This window comes from Bacillus rossius, chromosome 6 (genome assembly GCF_032445375.1).
Source record: "Bacillus rossius redtenbacheri isolate Brsri chromosome 6, Brsri_v3, whole genome shotgun sequence".
Taxonomy (NCBI): Eukaryota; Metazoa; Arthropoda; class Insecta; order Phasmatodea; family Bacillidae; genus Bacillus; species Bacillus rossius.
In genome coordinates, this window is record NC_086334.1 from 82429960 (window position 1) to 82452917 (window position 22958).

At 37.8% G+C, this 22958-nt stretch overlaps 1 protein-coding gene across 1 annotated transcript in view; it reads left to right on the forward strand.

Annotated features, from left to right (window-relative positions):
- LOC134533336 (glutamate receptor-interacting protein 1) overlaps positions 1-22958 on the forward strand; it is a 351603-nt gene that overhangs the window by 259185 nt on the left and 69460 nt on the right. The window contains exon 11 of the mRNA XM_063370854.1: positions 3725-3874. Within this exon, the coding sequence (XP_063226924.1) occupies positions 3725-3874 (150 nt within the window). The remainder of the gene's footprint in view (positions 1-3724; positions 3875-22958) is intronic.

Genomic DNA, 22958 nt, shown 5'->3' on the forward strand with positions numbered 1-22958 from the left:
CCCACAACCTAGAAGCCTGGCCCAGTAGCCCCATTTACACACTAATATCCACCATTCTCAGATTTTTATAAAATAAACAATAATTTCCAGTGACTGTAGAGCTACCTACATTTTAACTTTCAAAATAACTGTGATATCAATCATTATGGCCGACATCAACACACCAGCAACACCTAATTCGAAATTTCAGAAAGACATAAAAAAATATTATGGGAAAGATAATAGGGTGATGTTGTAGAGAGAGAGGGCGGATTACGCCTGTGACATTTCACAATCAATCATAAGAGAAAATTGAATTACAAAAATTAGCAATAATGATTAAGTAGTGCGGACACTGGGATAAGCGGGAAGGGCTTAGCCCTTAGGAAGGGGAGGGGAAAGAACAATGAAATAAGTTTGATTGTTTAGGAGGACGAGGAGGAGTTGGCAGTGATTGATTACCCTAACTTACATATCATTTGTGTGCTTCAGAACCAGAATGCTCCCCTTACCATTGTATGACATAATTTCTTAATACTGAAATAAAAGGACACATAAAATTGGATGTCATTCAAAAATTAGTATACCACTTACAGAGAAATGTTTGATTAGCAGTAAAATATTTACCTTAAAATAAAGCTTTTTAATTTATTTCTATAAGTATTTATTTAAACTTGTAGATAAATTAAATGGTTTTTTTTAAATATTTTAGTATTAAGTATGCTTGTTTTGGTTAATTCGATTATTTGTTGTGTTTAATCGGGTTTAGTGAAAGCAAATAACTACACTACTGTACATAAGTGAAAAATTTTAGCACCGTAATTGGTTGTACTTCCCATAAATTTGCATAATTTTAAATGACAGTATACATAAAAATATTAATTAAAATAAATTATTTTTCACTATATGGAAGTAAATTTCAAATTTTAAAAAACCCTTAAAAATATCATAGATCTTCTAAAAAGCGTAGAAGAAAATAACATTGGACGTGCTTATGTTAAAACAGATTAATCAGATATTTCCTGGTCATTTTATGTGAAATTTTCTCATACAATTTTGTGTCAGCTATAATTTTTAATTCTCCAGAAGTTATCTTCTAAAGAGCTCTAATCAATTTCTCAATATGTATTTTTTTTTGCATGGTGAAAAGGGCCAACTTCAAGTGGCTAGAACATGACACAAAACAATTAAAATAAGATAATATTATGATAAAAAAATATGTAAATATAAAAATTCATGACGGTGCATAGGCTGGAAAGTTATCCCATCCAATGGTTTTGAGGCTGCAGTAGGACTTTGGCTCTTTGTTCTGGAGTGTCAATGTTGAAAGCTTTGGTTGATGTCTGCTGTTTTCAATTTGCTGGCTTGTCTGAAACTTTTTTTGCATTTAAAATATTTGGTTTTCTACTTCTTGTTGTTAATGTTTTATTAAATTTTGACTCATAAGTTCACACTCTAAAGCAACTTTCCAATTATCTCAGTACTTTTTATGTCTGCTTGACAGATTTAACAGTTAAAAGGGTATATTCGTTTAAATTAAACATAAAATGGCTCCCTCAGAAGAAAGAGAGGAAAGAAGCTACTACTATACGTAAATTTCTGACTGTGGAACTTCGGATGGTGCCCAATAAAGAAAGGTAAATGGTTATATTCTCTGAAATGAATAATACCCAAAAATACATTAATATGTTAAAGAAGCTAGTCAGTTGACGGTTGGTTGCAGTATGTCGAATCGTCACAGCCTGCCCGAAGGGGAGGGGGTGGTGTGGGGATTGTCTATATTAGTTTGAATTGCTTGTGGTAGGGCTTTTTTCTTGTGTGTTTTTTTAGTTTCTGTATCTGGAATTACATCAAACAATATCTTAGGCGTGAGGTTGCGTTTTTTTTTATTGTGTACATTCTATATCAGAAAAGTGTTACCTGTTTTCTCTCTCAGTATTTTATATGGAAGAGTTGAATCTGCTTTCATTATATTGTGATACCTAATGCTCTGAACTTATTTTTATATCTAGCACCACATTTGTTTTCCTCTTGATTGTTCTTATTTATGAGTACCCATGTTAATGTAATTAATTACTAATTTATTGATACATATACATTTTCTTTTGTGTCACATTTTAATTCCTTGTTCTTCAATAGCTTGGTGCTCTCATGATATAGTAATGCGTATTTCTTGAGGTTAGAATTGTATTTATACTTTGTAATATTATTCCTTTGTGAGTTTTTTCGTAGTGTATAACATATTTTCTATTCTCCGCATACCTACTACTATTAAGTGTCTTACCCTCTACCGCACTTTCCTCCTCATTTATGCCTTTGTTTTTGTAATATCCCACTGTCTTATGTTTCTTTCCGATCCCTCATTTCTGTGACTCATAGTTCTTGCTTTTATTTTATTGAACATGTATGACTATTTGTTTGCATGTCATATTGATTTCTTTTTAAATTTAAATATGGTTTTCTATTTCTTCTCGTCGGACTTATTCACAGCGAAAAGGAAAATAAAATATCTAATACGAATAGTTTAATGCCCACATCTGTTTTTGTTTATGACAAATAAGGTTTTCAAAATAATTTGATAATTTGAAAACAAAATTGTCAGTTTTCCCATAAATTCTAAATACATAATAAATATTTACTTAATAATTTAAAATATCAAGTAAAATAAAGAAAAATTAGATCTTTCAATGTATTCATGCTTTAAATGCATGATCTGGAGCAATCGGTATGAATGCTATGTATAGCACTATTTTCCTAGATATATTATTGCAATTATTGACAGCATTACGTTTAGTTGGGTAAATATAACTAAAAAATAACAGTAATGATCATTACAAGGCACTGTCTAAATAATTTAGACAGATGGTTGTATGAATAGAATTATTCAGTACTGATTCTCCCCTCCCCCATATAAGCTACTTTGAAATTATATCACGATTGTTTCGTATTCTCAGAACAATTGATGTAATTAAAAATGGCTGACAGTAGTGTGCTCCACCCGAAAATTATGGCATAAACGGTGATGGTTGAAAGAGTGTGAGTAATGAATAACTCGCACTTTCTAAAAAGTAAATATTACATCCTACAGTGGAACCTAGCAGACGATACTACAATCTAAGTCAGAAAACTCTACAAGTTAATTTGACAAGTCCTAGTGATTAATATTCAATATGACTTCCCAATGGCGTAACATACACTGACAATAATACCACAGTCCTAAATCATACAACTCCCTCTAAGACAACTGGAAAAACTATCTTAGTGTCATGTGTCTAAAGTGTGGGAAAAGGGTAGTGTGGGAAATGGGTGTGCCCAGTCTGGTATCTTTTAAAGTAGAACAACATTCTCCATATGTATGTAAGAAACAATGGGAGGGTGGATCCTACTGCTGTAAAATAATATATCATCCCCTGCTTCCCTTAATCCTAGTGTACTTACTTTAAATAAAAACTAACAAACTACATTTGCACTGCTAATACAAAACTCAAGAACAATTTTACAGGCTTTGGAAAATTTGTACAAATACAGAGCTTCTGTAAACAAAATTCTTGAAAGAAAGAAGCATAATATTATTGTGTTGTGAGTAATATATATGCTTAAGTGAGTTATTGTTCACGTCAATAAAAAATGAAATGAAGCAAAACATTATCTGTACAATATTAATTATTTGCAGGCAAACCCTAACCTCAAACTTGATTTATATAACCAATTAATTGGAAGAATTGTGTTAATATATATATTTCAGATTATACTGTACAAAGATCCAGTGTACGAAGACTTCGGGTTCAGCGTGTCGGATGGCCTGTATGAACGAGGCGTGTTCATCAACAGGATAAGAAAGGGTGGACCTGCAGACATCACCAACAACCTGAAGCCTTATGACAGGATAATTCAGGTAAGTCTTATCAGCTGCTTTTATGCTGGGGCAGCACTGTTGCATGACTCTGTCACATCTTTTCATCAACTCTTGTACACATCGTGTTTGAAGACTCAACGAATAAGGTGACATATTTTTTAAATTTTTATTTTATCAGTTTATCATTATCCTTAGTCAAATAGTGGTTGATGTAAAATGGTGAAACTGCTACTATATCATAAATACAGGACCAGAAATGATGCAAAAACTAGTATCAAAACACGAGTCTCAAACATTTGGACAAATTTCATAAGAAAAGAAAATGCATGGAAAAAATGCAGTGAGCTGGGTCTCTAATATGGCTCTAAATTACGTAACTTTTAAACAACTATGTTAAAATGATTCAGGATGAAAGTAATGCCATGACCTCTATAGAGCCAATTGTCAGGCAAAATTTCACACATTAGTGGTTTGGTGTGTGAAGTTAGCTGAGTAATAACAAAATGGGATTGAGGCAGATGGTGGGCCTCGAGATTAAGTTTTGAAGGCTAGTAAGGTGAATTATTGTATAAATAATAAGATATATAATGTAACCACCTTTGTAGATTTTCTCGGAGTATTTCATATTTTTCCTGGTGCTTCACAGAGTATTCTGAGACTTAGAATATAGACAGCATTTAGACAAAACTTAGTTCTGTCAAAAGTTACGAATCTTGATTTGAGTTGTGTACAGTGCTTATGAAATAAAGAACAAGTAAGAAGTCATACATACCACTGCCACACCATATCTTAGTGGTATAGGGTGGTAATGAAGGTCAGTTACCAATCTCTTAGTAGTGACTGCAATAATTCAATATGGTGGATTTCCAGTCACAGCTATGTGTGTGATTGATGGATGTATAGCTGCGTTGACTAGAGTCACAGCCTATGGTCAAGTTAGTACACTTGACCAGGAAAGTGGAGTTGACAGTATGTAAATATGGGGAGCCTGAAGCCATGTTGTATAAAAGTACCATATCTGAATTGAATGAGTCTGGAAATAACTTGCCTGGAGAGATATTCTGAAAGGTGAAGAAGGGCCGGGTGTATAAGTCTAATAAATGAAGGTGATCCAGATTAGAAGAAACTCGGAAATCAAGTTTTGTTCGAGACAGTTCTAGAAGAAAACATGACATGGACACCAGGATCAAGATGGCAGCGAGGAACGTTGGTAATACTGCTTCCGCCACAAAGGATAATGGGAAGCCTAGGTGTAAGTACAAGCCCTTAAAAGGTAAGTCCGATGATGGAGGGCTATCTACCAAAGATTCCAGTCAGGATTAGGACCCAGAGACTACCGAAGAGCCATCCATTAAGAAAGCACTAGAAACACCACAATAAAATATAGCAGTGGTTGAGAGCCCATGTAATCTGAGCCAGATGGCACTAATTACCAAGTTAGTGATGAAGTTAAACGGCATCTCCATTAACAAGGAAATGGTCGCACAATTGTTGGCTATGGACATATGGCAGAGCATAGATAATCTTCATATGATAATACACTGAACGGTGCATACCAACCTATTCCTGGCAGGTTACTTTGAAGGAAATCATGAGCATTAGTTAAGCATTCCAGTGGAGCAGTGAACTCTGTATAGAAAGGTAGCACAGGAGTTGGAGAGAAAGTGTTCTAATAATGTCCAAGTGGGAAAGACACCGTCGATATATCTTCCCATAAACTAGTCAGAAAGGTGATAGTAGTAATTTACCTAATGGATATCCTGGCTCCCAGTACCATGACTAAGGCAACCTTAGTAAAAGGGCAAAGAAAAAACACCAAAGAATTCAATATTAAGGGACAGAGACCAGTTATTAAGTGTGGAGTGGTGGTTCAATCAGGGGCTGAACACATCATGAAAGAAAGACAATATACACACCAAGAATCTATGAAAGTCCAAGTACACAATCCATGAAAGTTGCTATTCTCTGCCATTTTATAAGTGTCTAATAATCCTGACAAAAGAGTGGTAGTTGGTCATATATTTGAAAATAATTCGTTTGCATTGAATAAATTTGGATGAATTAAGATAAAAATGCATAATCAGATCAACAATTATGAACATTAAAAAGATGTTCAATTGGTGATACAATGCAATGATAAGGCAAGGTATTTGTTAACTGGTCCTGGCAGTGTGTATCTGGGTTATACATCCTTATGAGTTACTGAAAAGGTGCTATAAATGTCAGAGATATGTAAATCGAACTGAAATCGGCAAAATGTTACAAACCTCCTGACTTTGGGGTGTAAAGGGCTTGTAACACCAGAAGCAATGTCTACTGTGCTAACTGTAAAAGATAAGGCCTGAAGGTAGAGGAACACGAGGTGACTATGTGAATCTGCCCCATATTGGCAACGATAAATGCTATGGAGTTTTCGTGCAGTGATTATGGTTTAGTATGTACAACTCAATCTGTAGAGGTCTGCCGATTGTGGTCTGGACAGAGCTAAATGCTATTTGCTGCGAAAGCGAAATAGATATCACACTGGTACAGGAACCCTACTATATGCAAGGACAACTTCCTGGGTTGATATGATGTAAGGCTGCCTTCGATTATCACCCTATGGCAGCATTTTTTGTTTGCAATGACTCCCTGGATCTACTGGTGTGTGGTCACCTTTCCAGCCCACATCATATGGTGCTTCAGATGTCAGGTGCAGAAAATGAGGATGATTATCTAGTTTCTTCATATTTTCAGTTTGTTGATGAGATAAGTGTGCATCTTGGGCACTGGGAAAGTATATTGAGGGAAATCGGATACTACAGAATGGTCTTCTGTATAGATATTAATGGAAAGTCAAAGATATATCATTCACCCATTATAGATGCTAAGAGTTAAGAAGTAAACAGATTTTTGTTGATCTGTGATCTATATCTCGAACCAGCCAGGGAAACTCCCTGTATTTGTGTAGATAGCACAGGGAAGTGAGTCGCAATTTGATGTGACCTTGAACACAAAAAATGGAAATGGACTAGTTCGTGACTGGGTTATGATCAAACAGTCAGTTTTATATTGGTATCATGAGGGTGAAGAATCATAAATTAATGACAAGTGTACTGAACTTGTTACATCCACAAGAGAACAGACTAGAGGATGTTTGATGAAAAACTTCAAAAAACTATTGTGGAGCAATGGTTATGGTTAGTGAATGGTTCTAAGGGTGAAAGAGTACAAGCAATTATGGAGGTGATTCAGAAGATGCTTGTATCTGGGCTCAGAAAACATAAACCGGTCAGCGGAGGCAATGACTGGTAGGCAGATAAACAATATAGTACTTGAAAGTGACTTGGGGTGTACCAACACCAACATTCCTCCATACAAAATCTCGACTGAGAAGAGGGGGTGAAATATATTGGTGGAACTGCCGGGAATGTTACAGAAGGTTTTGAGAAGTCATACTTCAGTCATGGAGGAACTTAGTAGAAACTGAGGGTAACAATGGAACATGAAAACTTGTTTCTGTATTGATATAGTGGAAGGTTTGGTTGAGCTGTTGAGAGTGTTCCATCCTAATGATTCTCTTGTTGGAGAGGAACCTCAGCATTAAAACACATGGGCACAAGTGAGTATTGCTTACAGTAAAGAGAATGATCAAACCTTCCATAAGGAGGATATTAAAAACATTGTGTATAAACTTAAGAACAAGAAAGCTCCTGGGCATGATGCATTATTACTTCTCGGTTGCTGAAAAGTGCATTTCCTGGAATTTTAGATTATTTGTTGCTGTTGTCCATAATGCTATAGATAAAAGCATATTTATTTATGTCGTGAGAGAGTGTTTAGTGTTAACCCTGTAGAACAAAGAGAGAGGAGGAATTATGACGAATTAAGGCATAATGGTCCCTTACTCTTCTGCCAGTCCTTGGTAAGGTACTGGAGAATGTAATAAATTGACAGCTCATTCATTATTTGGAAGCAAACAGTTAGTCTCATGTCCATCAGTATGACTTCCAGTCGAGGCTCGGTACTCAAATAGTGAAACTGCCTCTCGTACTACTAATAAAAATAAATGCCCCAAGTGGCTGTAAAACAAACAGAAGTGTGTGAGTAAAAGGAGAGCTAAGTAAATAACAAAAATAATATCAGAGGGAGCAACGAGAGGTCAGACCAACTAATTAAGATTTTCCCCTAAAACAAGTGGGGGGAAAGAGGATCGTTATTTGTTTTAAATAAAAACTGCAAAAATGTATATTAGCATACTTCGTTTATTAAAAAAAGGAATCTTCTTTAGTTATGATGTTACTCTAGATGCATATCATAGTGGTGGGAAATAAAAAAAATTCACATAGATAGGTTAAGTAGCGCTGTTACATATAATATTACTTGAACGACGTGAGTAAATTATGTCTGTTAAATTAGAAAGAATTTGTAGAAATAAGAATACAAAGTCTTGTGATTCAAATTCATATGTTAACTCAAGGTCATTAGTTGAAATAATGAAATGCATCTAGTGACCGATAATCACAATTCACTGACAACCGACGGTTAAGTAAGTAAAATATTTCATGTTTTATATCATATGTCTAAAATGCCACGACAAATTGTTACCATCAGGTTATAGCCATTATATAACTGGATATGTTTCCTTTCTAATAAACGTGTGTAATTTAAATCAAAGTGTTACTAGCATTTGTGATTCGGAGAATCTATAAAATGCCTAAATAGATAGATGTATACATATATAGGGGCCTTGCGACCAGCAAAAATTTGCTATAAACCATATACAACCGAATACCATGTTTCCCACTACAATATATGTGCTCATAGCCACTGCCACAACCAAGATGGTAAGCACGATATCGGGTCACTCGTCCATTTCCTGTGAGCTGATATGTGCCAACTCCAAAAATGTGGTCACCTGGGAAGATGAATTTGAAGTACTCTAGCACTACATGATCCAGGAAGGCGGGAACTTTATCTGGTATACCTCATACAGTTTCCTTTAGAGTGAGTTCTACCACTTCTAACCTCCGCTGCTAAGACTCTGGATTCAACTATTATTCACTAAAGCCATAATGCCATTAAACCAACCACACCAATGGAACTGAAAGCTCTCTAAGCAAAGCATTCCGAACTGTTCCTGTGGCCATTACCAAGTGACGCTACATTTTACCTTAAATATGGGTGCCCATCTAGCAATTTGTACAACTACATGAATTTACGCTCATGGAGTAGGGATGCAGACTATGTGCCAGACAATGCTTACAATAAAAGAAGAAATGAAGAAGACAACTATACGGCTCGATATACCCTACCTCCAAGCTCTTCCGTTTAAGAAAGGCAAGCACGATTATTATTCGATGTATCATAAGAATGCATTGCATATAATACATAATATGATTTCATGAAATGGACAAATCATATATCCCTAAAAATGTATACAGAGGTGTCGTGAAAATGTGCACTTTCGTCTAAAGTGGAGTCCTTAAGATTCTTATATATATATATGTTACCCTCCTCATGGCATTTCAGTATGAATATAAAGATTGCGTAATTAATTTATCGCATTTTTGCGCCAAATTTACCTGTAATATACCTGTACTAAAGGTGAGCTTCATTGCCACTAAAATAATGTTTTATGCAGAGTGGTGTACAGGAACAAAGCATTTTAGGTGCAACCTGAAAACAAATGTGCAATGGACTCGACCTAACAACAAACTGTAACACTGTAACAGCCATCTACTTTCTCTAGCATGTACGTAAAAGTTACGAAATGCTGACTTTTCCATTGCTAATCATATCAATGGCCTTTGCGGCCATCTATAAATAAGTGGAAATACTTAACGTTAAAGGAGAGTCATGAACTATTGTTATAAGTGTGAATGCATATGTAATTCCTTAAAAAGAATTTTATTTCAATAAATTATTTTATTTTTAAAAACTAATATATTTAATGTTTGGACATTATTGTATGAGACATCCCTGTGTGGAATCTGAGATGTTAGTCTGTCTTAACTGTGGTAAAGGATAAACCTTACCCAATGAACTAGTTTTCATCCTTCTAATCAGCTCTATACCAGCATCGCACCAGGTCTCAGCTGCATACAGTATATGATTGTGAACCAGGGTGTCTTAACAAACTTTTCTGAAAGTTGTGATGGAATTTTTTGTAATCTAGAAACAATTAACCTAACTTACAATGATAACCTTCTTGAGATTATTGCTTGTCCTGGGTACAAAAAGGAATGCATACATAACATATGAAACAATATGCCCCTGCTGGCTCATGAGGAAGAAGTTTGTCACCATTCAATAAAAACATCTGCAAAATGTATCCAGACAGCTGCTGACTACATCAGCCCAGAGTCACCACAAGTTACAACTAACGATGTGAAGCCTGGCCGCCCTAGACATGAGCAGAGGAGGAGAACTGTACCTTCTCATGCCTCGCGCAAGGCCCAAAGACCTGACCCCGTTCATCTTTGTGCTGCTGTGAGTCAAGATTGTGCTGACAACGACAGCTTCCCGCGAGGAATAAATCAGCAGCACAATCTCCGTGATACTGAACAAGTGAAGTTTTAACTAACCCATGTAGCAGTACAGATCATTCTGCTAGACAAAACTTAGAAGAGTATTGAATTAAAAATTTAGAATTGTTTGTAAAATGGTTTCCTCTGTAAATTAATATTTTTAAGTAGTATGTGAATGTATTTTCTGGCGCAGGCATCAGGCGGTGGTGCCTGGTACCGAGCCACCATCTTGGATTGTGAAGTCACGGCGGCCATCTTGGATGAACATAACGGGACACAGCATAATGGGACAAGTAGTACCTTGACCTTTTTTCATTTCAATTTAATCATTTCAATTTAATTTGGTGCCTTCGTGCGCAAGTTTGTAAGGTGGTGTGTCCCGTACCCACCACACTGCTAACTAGTAAATATTTAAGTGTGTTTTTCACTTGGTGGTATGGCATTTTCCCTTCGTCCCACTCCAGGCCATGGTAGTGTTTACATAACCATTCATTCGTAGGTTTACTTTTTTCGTCTAGTAGTTTCCAAGGATACGGAGGTCGGAAGCTGCGAGTTCGATTCTTGTCTCCGGAGGTGACGCGAATTACTTTGAGAACAAAGCTGTTTTGGCTCTGGAAACCTTGCAGGGTGAAGTACATCTTGTCGCTAGCAATGCTCGAACTTAACTGAATTATTATCGCAAACGAAACAGTATTTATGTCAGGATTTTCACAAGTTTGTCTCGACAATTGTACGATGCAAGCCGATCGTGAAGTATCATACAAAAAGCATAGGTGCTTGGTGGAATATTTCCGCTAGTCGTTATCTCGATCCTACAGTCGATGATGTTTGAATTTATTCGATCAACCTGTTGGAAACGTCAAACACCATTAACAGAGCCTTGTTCTTGAAACTGTCGGGACTTAGTATCGGTGACTGTCTCCGCCCATAGTAAGCTTGCTAAAACTTGGCATACATTTGATATGCGAGAAGAAATCTTCCACTTTCAAAGTCCATGTTCATGTCAACGTACGGATAGCTTTCGCTGTTTTAAAATATTTTTACATTACGTATTTTACAGTTATCGAATAAGCAGTGACTTTCTCCTGCATTGAGCTGTCTTCCGGTCTGAAGACCGACTATGATGTATCATGGTTTTTCCGTAGCGAAGATGGACTTTACTATCCAATTGATACGCTGACTATGATGCAAGCCAGGATAAGTTTCCAGGCTCTAGGATCGGAATGGCACATCGAAGTTCTTGCCATTTTTTATGTTCTTCAACATCTTGAATCGTTCAATGGTGCTCACTTGGATGTGGGGCCCCATCCACTCGATAGACTGTAGTGTTAGCGGCACATCTTGAGGGTTTTCTGCAGCGGCGACAATTGCATTAATGTGCGTGTTGGCAAGAAGCAGTACGAGCTCTTGTTTCGAATTAATGATTATATGCTTGTAGTCCTCAGCGAATCCAAGAATCATGGACGGAGGAACATCAACCTCGAACTTTCCTTCGGCATAAACCGGAAGCTAATATTCATCCTCGAGAGCCCAACCGGCCATCTTTGCAGCAGACAGTTCATTTGGCGTGAGCGAAAGTTAACTTTTCATAGCAGATGTTAAGCCTACATCTCTCGTCTGGTCTACCTTGACACCATTGTGTACATATGTAATGCGCTCGATTAGGTGAAGAATACTGTTGCAGGATATTGACGTCGTTGTCGGATGCGTACCATCAGCTTTGTCAGCATGCCTCTTATACGTAGAAATGACTGCGAAGGTAAAGTACAAATATATTGGTGCTATACGTCAATGCGTACTTCTGATAGTAGTGCGTACGGTCCGAGCAGGAAAGGCTGGTACTTGTGCAATTCCATTTTCGTTATGCTGTCATCAAAAATAACCGGATCTTCCACGTTGAGGATTTTGTCTTCCATATTTATTCGGCACTTGTCCAATACTAAGATGATACTTTATGCTGTCAGGCGTTAATGCACCGATGTCTGGTAGAGAACTGTTCTTATTCACGTCAATGCGAATTCTTTTATAACTGTTCGGTTTTACGAACTTTATGCCCATCGCTTCAAGTGCAGACGTAATGTAATTTCTTCGTCATGAAAATTCACCAATCGTCCTCGCTGGTCAAAGATTCTGACTACGACATCTTGTGCGCACTTTACGACGACTGGAACGTAAATGATACTATGCGGTACTTCGACCAGTTTAAATCCAGGTGGGACCATCGGCGAAAACTCGTGCAGCATGTTGCTTAGTCTTCCGTTGAGATACGTTCTACTTGCCAAATTACAGTTTATTCTTATGACATTCATAGGCAAAATGTTTACTGCGCGTGTAGATTCGTACGTTCTGCCTGTATCATACACCTTTGATTCGAATCCGAGCATCGAACCTATGGTCCCAGGTTTTGTAAAGTCTACAATTTTACTGCATGTTAGAATGCTTTTTTGAGTGTTTGGATTTCCACGCAGTTGAAAGTCTACATCCTGTGGTAACATATCCCTGTTGTAATTTGCAATGTCGTCAATTTCGTAAGAGCCAACAGGTAACTGTATTTCATGAGCGGTCCCATCGCTTTTCAGGAAGCAGATCTTGCAATTTTCATCGTCGATATTCGGTATGGCATTATACGTGTGAAAATCTACGAGTCCCATACACCATTCTCCGTCTAAATCCAGAGGAGGAAAATGAACCGCCCGAAGCTCAGATGCGTGACCTGTCAAGGTAAGTTTTTTCGACATGACTAATAATATATCATCGCTGCACAACCTTTAGTAGCAATTGTTTTTGTCAGCTAAATGTTTTTAGTTAAGAAGCGAAGACACAAGTGTCTGCAGTTTGTTTGTTAGGCTTCTGTTCCGTCTCATAATTGAAGAACAATGTAGTGGTCTGGCCCAGGTACTGACGCAGTTCAGGCGGAGGTCTCAAATTACCAAAACTGTCGTTATACTCGGCCATTTTTCCAGTCTTTACATAAGCCACCCAGTGCGTGCCACGACCTGCCGACGTGTCTAAATTAATGATGGCGAATTCGTTTGATTTTGGTTTGCTGGGCAAAGTGTCTCGCGTAAACACACCGCGGAAATTTGGTATTTTCAGTTTCGTGCGTACTTTATTAAATCTATATTGGTGAGCGGACGTTTCGGCAGAGAACTTAGGATTTTTTTATTAGTTTCTTTCTCATGCCTTGACCTGCCTTGTGAGGACATAAGTCATGGGCGTGCGCAGGACTTCAGTATTGGTGGTGCCAGATTACACAACAGCCCTGTCATTCATGGACCCCGAGCCTAAAGCGGGGGGTCCGGGGGTCCTCCCCCGGAAAAATTTGGATTTGAAAGCGCAAAATGGTGCTATTTAAGGTGTTTCCGAACAAAAACATTAAATAAATACACAGATGTAAAAATTTTAACATTTTTTATGACAAATTATGGCTTTGAACGTTATAATCATCAGGATAACTACTAAACTTTTTACAGTTTTAAGCTTTGTTGAGCCATAAAGTAAATTGCACAAATTGTTTGCACGGAATTCATGCTGGTGGCTTTGAAAAACCGTACTTACATGTTTTCTGAAGACGCCAAATAAATGCTAGAATAAACATTCTCAAATGTTAAGTTTTAAAATCAACAAATCCAGGGAGTTTTTGTAACATACCTTAAATATGTAAAATATTAAAATAATAAAAATACACAAATAAGAGTGGGCAAATGTTTTAACTTTTGGAATACAACAAAAATGTTTTGTCGGCGACTGCATATAAGTAATCGAGTAAAGCCTATCCTTTTAACTGACTAAACTCTCTCTCTTTTTTTAAATAAACCCTGGCGGACGGCGGCTATTATTCCGTGCGCCTCCCGAGTGGAGTGAACAGTGGACACCGAGCGTGCATTCTATGTAATTCGAGGAGAACTATGAGAAATATTTACATTTCAGAAGTTTTGTAGCCGCGGCCCGCGTGTACAACACAAGTAATTGCAACTGGCTTGTTTCCGTGTGTATAGTTGGTTCGATTGATAATTGATATACTGATAGTGTTATGAGCACATATCTGTAACTCGACACGATTGGAAAACATATTTTTTTTTTGGAAATAATACGGATTTTTGTAAGTATGTATTATTTATGCTTGTAAAAAACAAAATAACGTTAACCCTAATGGTGGTGCCAAGGCAACTGTGGCACCTACCGTGCGCACGCCTATGACATAAGTACAGTCCTGCGCCGTTTTTTTTTTACCCATGGCAATGGCTTCCATGCTTGCATTATATCACTGTGTTTCTTTTAACTGCTTGCGCTCATTATTAGAAGTGTTGACTGCCCGCACTATACCGCTCGTTGCACCGATGAGTCCGCCAAGAGCAACTAATGCAGGCATAAGCATAGGAAGAAATGCTCCTATAATCTTCTTGTCGAGAATCTGTAATTTTGCTTGGCTTTTTGTATGCCTGCACCAGTCTTGCGTGAGTTAGTCTTATACTTGATGGAGCTGGCTCGAGGAGCACCCATTCCTAATTTTGTCTTTGCCTTCATGATGTTGGAAATGCCGCAGGCCGTGATTTATTCGCCTAGTCCCGCGTTTGACGATTTGCTTATATATTCGGCTTCCTGTGCCAATATATGATCTGCTATGTGCCTAGATTCCAGATCCTTGCTAAGCGAGTAGGCGATATCGTGCTGCTTGCACTTTTCGTCGAGAGAATTAATGCCATCGTCACCGCGAGCTAACCTTTTTGGTAGTTATGTGCCGGGGCCGCAGAATCTGTAGCCGGGAATGTGTAGCTCGAATGGGAGATTGTTTATTAGCGAGTTTACGAGTCCTGCACCGCTGTGTTTTTTGTTCCTACCTCTTCGAATCATTGCGCACAACTGACCAGAAAGTATAAATACGCTTCTTTTATACAATGTTTTGTCAGTACAATGCAAGTCGTCAAGCAAGAAGTGTGTTTGCCCAGCGCATTACGCAAAACGATGAAACTAGCGGTCGTGAATCACGACATGGTTTACTGTTGCCTTCTGCCGTAAATGCATAATGGGGGGTCCGTCCAACTGCGGTAAAACGTGCGTTCTACTGAGTTTACTGGAGGAACCAAACGGTCTTCGGTTCGAGAACGTTTACTTGTATTCCAAGTCGTTGCAACAGCCAAAATATAAGTGACTAGCTACAGTTCTACAATCGGTGGATGGTCTGGAGTATTTTCCGTTTAGCGATAATACTGATGTGGTGACTACCGACGAAGCAAAGCCTAATTCCGTGTTTGTTTTCGACGATGTATTGTGCGAGAAGCAAGGCATAATACAAGAGTACTTTTCAATGGGCAGACACTGCAAGTAGACTGCGTTTACCTGTGTCAGACGTACAGTCGTATTCCAAAACATCTCCTACGAGATAATGCGAATGTTATAGTTTTGTTTCGCATGGACGAACTGAATTTACGACACTTTTATGACGATCACAATGTGATCACAATGTCATAAACACCGACATGACATTCCAGGAATTCAAAAACATGTACTCCTTGGGTTGGAAAGACGAAAACGGATTCATAGTCATCGTAAAGGACTGGCCGCTATATAAGGGCAGGTAAAGACGAGGTTTCGACCAGTTTATCGTCAAACATGAATAATAGCATTTCAAAGTTTGGTAGTAGCAGTCGAGCTCCAAGAACCCAGCTATGCGCCGTGAACCACGATGCTGAAATACGCAAATACATTTCGCTACTCGGCCAAGAAATAAAACGCGCAAAAAACGAAATAATAGAGTATCTCGTTGCCATCGACCAGCGTGCGGAAGCCTCGGATTCACGATTTATCGACATTTACGAAGTATCGAATGCACAAAGACATGACGATTTGAGGACTTCACAAAGTAGTCTGAGAGCATCACTATCGCACATGACAACTAATTCAGATTTTGCCACACACAAGAAATAAGTTTCTGCGAATGAATAATATAGTATAAAAGGAGGACTTTCAATATGTTTTCAGCCAGTACAATGCCGAAGAAGAGGACTTAACGAGTACAGAGTCCATGCACAAGAAAAAAATATTGAAAAAGGGACACCAAGTTAATTCAATGGTCCAGCCATACCTGATATCGTTTACGAGTCGTAATAATGACACGACCTACGGAGTGTACAGAAAAAAATTATAAGTGGTTCCTCGGAGCTAAAGAAATATATTTTCTACCAGGAAATATCGTGCGCGTAGAAGAGTTCAAAACTAACGGAACTCCAAGTCTGTACGAATTGCTGTTGTGCAGGGAGCCTAAAGGATATTCTCACAAAGACTTACAAGGGTACAAAAAACTGCTAGAGCTAACCAATGCACATTTTCGCGATAACGATCCAGATAGTGGTGTATATAAAGACGAAGATAATGAAAAAAATCGACAATCTCGCTAATATTTTCAGTGAACTAACAATACATGGTCAAGGTTTAAAAAGCTAGAAAGTGGTCAGATATTTTACTATGTATATTGGGACGACCCCAATGAATTAGTTGATCGCCTTAGAATTCTACATGCTTCGCTTAGTGTAGGAAACTATTCGCACATCAACGAAATAATCTCCATACTTGAAGAACTGAGGGAAGCCGGCTACATACAATGAGTCGAACCGGAATCGCTCACGAACTTCATGCTCCTGCTAGACGAAAATACCTTCATCGTAAGGTTATAGTTCGTGGAATTGATGATTTATTCCAGGCGGACCTTGTTAAGATGATATCATATTCCCGTTTGAATAAAGGTTTCAAGTACATGTTGACAGTTATCGATGTTTATAGCAAGTTCGCTTGGGCTAGATCTGTCAAATCAAAGACTGCAACTGAAGTAGCCAAGGCCATGGACAGTATTTTGCGTGATGGTCGTGTACCATCGCACCTGCAAACGGACCTCGGGAAAGAACTCTACAATGCAATCTTCAAGGCTCTGATGAAGAAGTATGGCATCAAACACTATTCTACATTTAGTAATGTCAAAGCCTCCGTTGTCGAAAGGTTTAACAGAACTTTGCGTTCCAAGATGTGGCGACAGTTTATGGCTAATGGAAATTACAAGTGGCTTGACATATTGCCGAAATTAATAACCGAGTATAATTCCATAGTGCATTCTACCGCGAAAATGAAGCCAAAGGACTTAAAGGACAATCACCTACTTCGAACAGTGTTTTCCAACACGAAGAAGAAAGATCCACGAAAGCTTTAACACTAGGACTACCGGCACCAGCTGACTATCTAGAACTACCACGAGGGGTCAATTTGACCCTTTTTAATTTATATCTTTAAAAAATAAATTCCTAAATAGTTGTGACAACTTTATTGCAGAGCCAAGAAATATTGTACTGAATTAAGTTTTTCTTATCTAAAAAAATTACAAAACCAAATTAATGCACTGGTTTTATTCACCTACAATTTGACAAGACACTAAATCCTGGATACATTTACACATATGTGATATTTACTTGAAATTTATTAACCACACCCAGGTTTCGTACATCCTGCAATATTTGCTTTTTATGTGTTATTTCTGCAGGAACAGTATAACCACTATTGTTCAGTCACTAATATGACATATAATTCGCCACATGAAATGTTTACTCCTAGTACTATCATAACCACACAATATTTTTATACATTGCTGCGACACTAGTCATTGTTTTTTTCCTTCTGCAGCAATGCATTATTGTACCAAAAATGGCAATACTATTGTTCAACAACATTAAATAAAAATGTAATAGCAACATTATTATTCAGCCTAGACATTACCAGTAAAAAACCATAACACTACTATTTTCAACAAAACTTGACATCATATAAAATCCTATTTACATTTTACACAGAAGAGGCGTTTACTCCCAACTCATTTACCACACACTGGTTTTCTGCATGCAGCACAATTTGCCATTGTTTTGTTCTTTCTGCAGTTGCCACACTTCTTTCGCGATTTTTCTGTTTCTTCATCGCCGTTGCTAACAATATGTGGCTTGGTATTCTTGTTAGCCAGGTAAGCCGCTCGTAGCTCTTCGCACAGCTCCAGGATAAATTTTCTTCTTTTGATTTTCCTTCCAGTTACTTCTTTGTACAGGATCCATGCATTGATACACGCCAAATCTAACACATTGAAAAAAACATGAACCGGCCAACGTCTTGATCCTTATTTGACAGAATATTTCCGCGCCATTTGGTCCAGAACATCAACGCCAAATTTAGTGGCATTGTAGTATTCGATGGTTTCAGGAGTCTTCTTTGCATTTTCAGCAATGCTCACATTTGGATGGAGTGAGCTCATGAGGATCACATTTTTACTGACTTTCCCCTAATACACTGTAAGAGTTGTGTCCTTGTTCCTGTACACATATGTTGTATGCAACTGTTGTTTGCAATTTTTAGCAGTAGGTGGCACCTCCTTCCTAGAGCGATTTACAGTGCCAACTAAACTGGTTTTCTTGTCCTTCAGTGCATGGCAGAGTTCTAGAGAAGTGAAGAAGTTGTCCGTCGTTACATTTCTGCCGCTCAGAAAATATGGTTCCAATAGGTGTAGAACTACATAGGTGCCCAGTAGCTGATCACGGGGTTGGTCATCTTCTTTTCCAAGATACGGGAACCCGTTGACTAGATATTTAGAGTCGACATCTGATGCCAGCCAGAATTTGATCCCAAATTTGTTGGGCTTATTGGCCATGTATTGCGTGAATGGGCACCTAGCTTTTGTTGGGAAAAGCTGCTCATCCACTGTGATATTTATACCAGGCTTGTAGCATGCAATGCTATTTTGTATAAAGCCATTCCACACATGTGACACTAGTGCATACTTATCAGTCCGTAAACGTTCACTACGTGTACCTCGATCATCAAAGTGGAGAAATCGCATTATATCGCAAAATCTATTTCGCGACAATGTTTGCGTAAAGAATGTTGGTCCCCATATGCTTGACCAGAGTGCAGATAGCTCCAGACCTTTTGCTGCATAAGCCCCTCGAGCATAAATTATTGATATGAAAGCTTCAAGTTCTACGAGTGTAATGGTCCATGCATTATCGTGTAATTTTCTGCAGGCTTCATTCTCAGTAGATGTCTTGATATGTAGAAGGATGTCTAGAGTCAGCAACAGTCTCCACGCACTTAGCGGAGAATTATTCTTGATCTGTCGCTTAGCATGAAGTGTAGGACCATTATTTTCTTTTACTACATTTTGAGCTCCCCGTCTACCAGGAAGGATGTTCCCAAAGTCAATCACCTCCCACTCTGTTCCATCCCTAGAAACCTCAATGTGACCGACAGCAGGCCCTACATGTACACACGGCACAGAACTTTCAGGCTGCATCCCTCGAACGAGTAACGATTCTGTCCCGGTACCTCTCAATACAGTCGCCGATTCAGGTGGCATCTTTTTCAGTGAAGAACACTTTGTTGGTTTCACACGTTGAATTGTTTTGTACATACTGCTACTTCTACTGCGGTTAGCCCATTGACTACTACACAATACCTGAGCATGATCATCTTGTGGGGCGAATTCAACATCTTCCACTTCCATTTGAGAAGGTTGCTGCTCAGCTACCTGTTCTTTTTCCTTGTGTTACTGAAGGAGTAGTAGCCCGTGATGTTTTACGGACATCGGCGTCTTGTAGGATTTCCGATTCCACCTCTTCATCAGAATGTCTGTCACTATCGCTGTTCTGAGGTACATATTCTTCACCACTAGACAAATCATTATCACTATTTTCACTGCCTGAGTTTGTTTCACAAATGTCTTGAAAATATCGGAGTGCCTGATCTGTAGTTAGTCTTTGGCGACGATCCATCATACACTGGAACGATTGTACAATGACATAGATATTACCAAAAAACAATTACCTAAGACAACAATCAACTCTCTCTCCACTGCAAATGTAACAGACTAAAACGAAAAACATTTCACGACCGGTCCTCCAAAATTGATGAAAAAATATAACAAATCTCAAGCGGAGGAGTAACTGGAAACTAGTAACACAGAAACTGTAGATAGAGGAAGATAACTAATTGCTTTGTAATGTCAGAAAACCGCAACACACTGTAAGACGATATGATAATTATTATCTTTGTATATAATATGTCTCACTAGTGAGAGGAAAGGCGGAGTCATATAACAATATCACAGGCCCTACGGAATGATGCTGCATGACCATGTACTGTGAGAGCAATTGTTTCCTTCGCAGATAATCCACACCAAATATCCTTTGGACACATTATTCATCCATAAAAAGAGTATTTTTTCTTAACAAGACATTACTACAAATACATATTTACTAATATATATTTCTGTGGCATTTATTAATCACAAACTGAATACTTTTCTGCAGAGGTCAGTTTGACCCCTGTCGGTTGTTCTAGGTAAAATTGGACAAAAATATTGTAATTAAATAGTTTCTGCATAAAACCTGAGTAAATCGAAGTTCAAAAATTGTTAACAACATATTTTAGGAAAAGTCACGAAAGGTCTGTTAATTTGAATCAGATATATAGATTTGGCATCATTTAAAAATATCGTAAGGGGTCAAAATGACCCCCTTGGTAGTTCTAGTGTTAAGCTAACGTCGGTGACATTGTGCGAATCTCCAAGCAGAAAGGTATCTTTGAGAAAGGTTTCACTGCGAACTGGAGTCCCAAACTTTTCCGGGTGACACATGTTCGTGAATCAGAGCCAAGGACCTACTACCTCGAAGATTTGGACCACAAACCTATCCATGGCGGCTTATATGCCGAAGAGATTCAGCCTACAATGTATCCCGATATGTACTTGGCGGAGAAGATTATAAAACGAAGAAATGGACGGTCCTACGTCAAGTTGTGGGGCTTTCCAGCTCGCTGTAATTCGGGGGTGGCAGATGCAGACATCGAGAAATCGACAAGACTTTAGTACTTTGTTTTTTTTGTACTTCTAGTAGGTTATAATTTATGTAATTAAAGTTTTTAAAAGTACTGGCGGTGTTTTTTATTTTCTCAAACCAGTCACTTTTTTGGTATTTTTTATTAAATAATTTCCTTAATGAGTACATTTTTTGATGAATTTTGGGATTATTCCCGAATCTCTAGCATTAAAATTACGAATTTTCAAGATGGCGACCGTAACAGAAAGTGAAAGGGTAGTTTTAAAGATTTTTATTATTTAATTCGGTTGGAAATTTTTTAATGATTTTTAAATTTTTTCCCGATTTTCTAAAATAAAAATTACGGATTTTCAAGATGACGGACATGATGTCATACTACCTGATGATATATAAGCATGGTAAAAAGTGGTGGGGGTCAGTCTGCCTGCAGCCACAGTGAGGGAAGGATTGGTCGCCATTTTAAATTTTTTTTGCACTCGGGTTCGATCCGAGGACTCCCAGCTCTGTGCCGTAAATATATGTTTTTTTTAAATTTTTTTATTAAATTTTTATTAATTGAACTTTTTATAAATTTTAGAATTTTTTCATTAAAATCGGATAATAAAAAATTTAAAGATGGTGGCCATAACAGAAATTGCAACGGTGATGTCATAATTCAAAATGGCGGAAAACAAATTGGCGGAAAATTCTAGAAAACTAATTGACATCATCCAAAATGTGGATCCAAAATAGCCACTGGGGTTAAGGTCAAAGGTGTAGGTCACGGTACTTTTTGTCCCGTTACGCTGTGTCCCGTTACGCTCATCCAAGATGGCCGTCATGACGTCACAATCCAATATGGTGGCTCGGCACCAGGCACCACCACCTGACGCCTGTGCCAGAAAATACATTCACATACTACTTGTTTGTACTGAAACACAAATCAATGTACCCAAATAAATATATTTTTTAAATATATAATTCATTATATGTCTGTAATTGCTTTACACCTCTGGACATGCGCACATGCGTGGTAGGATCTACAAGTTAACTTTTGTTAACAAAACTGTGTGTCAAATGAATATGTTACATGGTATTTTAATAATATTAATAATTTAATTATATTTATTATGTAATTATATTTCATTATATTTATGACTGCTCCCTTTATAGCTTAAATGAAACAAGTTTAGAACTTATTGAATTTGAGCACGGAGTTTGCTTCATGGTGAGTCATGCATGTGGTAGCTATTGAAATCAATATGTCACATGTTAACCACATTTGATCGGCGAGCTTCGCATGATGAGTCATGAGGGCTGCTTAAAATTAATTGGTTTAATATGCATTTGCCAGCCGAGTGCGAGTCTGACAGCTCTGCTCTTGGACTCATGCAGAGGGCACGTAAACCACCACATGTCCACCACATAAATTGGACAAATTTCCAGCGAGCGGTATGTTAATTTGAAGGGTGATAGTTTCTATTCAATGCGTAAACCGACCAAACAACCCCTTTCTAGCGCTGCATGGCAAGGGAGAGCAAGTGCAGTTTTAAGAAAAGAAAATAATTATAAATAACCTCTGTTTCCATACAGAGATCAAATCTGCGTGAGTTCCGAACAAAACACTTAGTGGTAAACTAGTTCGATACCATAAATTCAAGAAGAAAATACATGTTCTTACATTAATAAAATATAAGTATATATATATATATATATAAATGTAAGATAATCAGTTATACACGCCCTTAGGCAAGTCGCAATGGACAGTACACA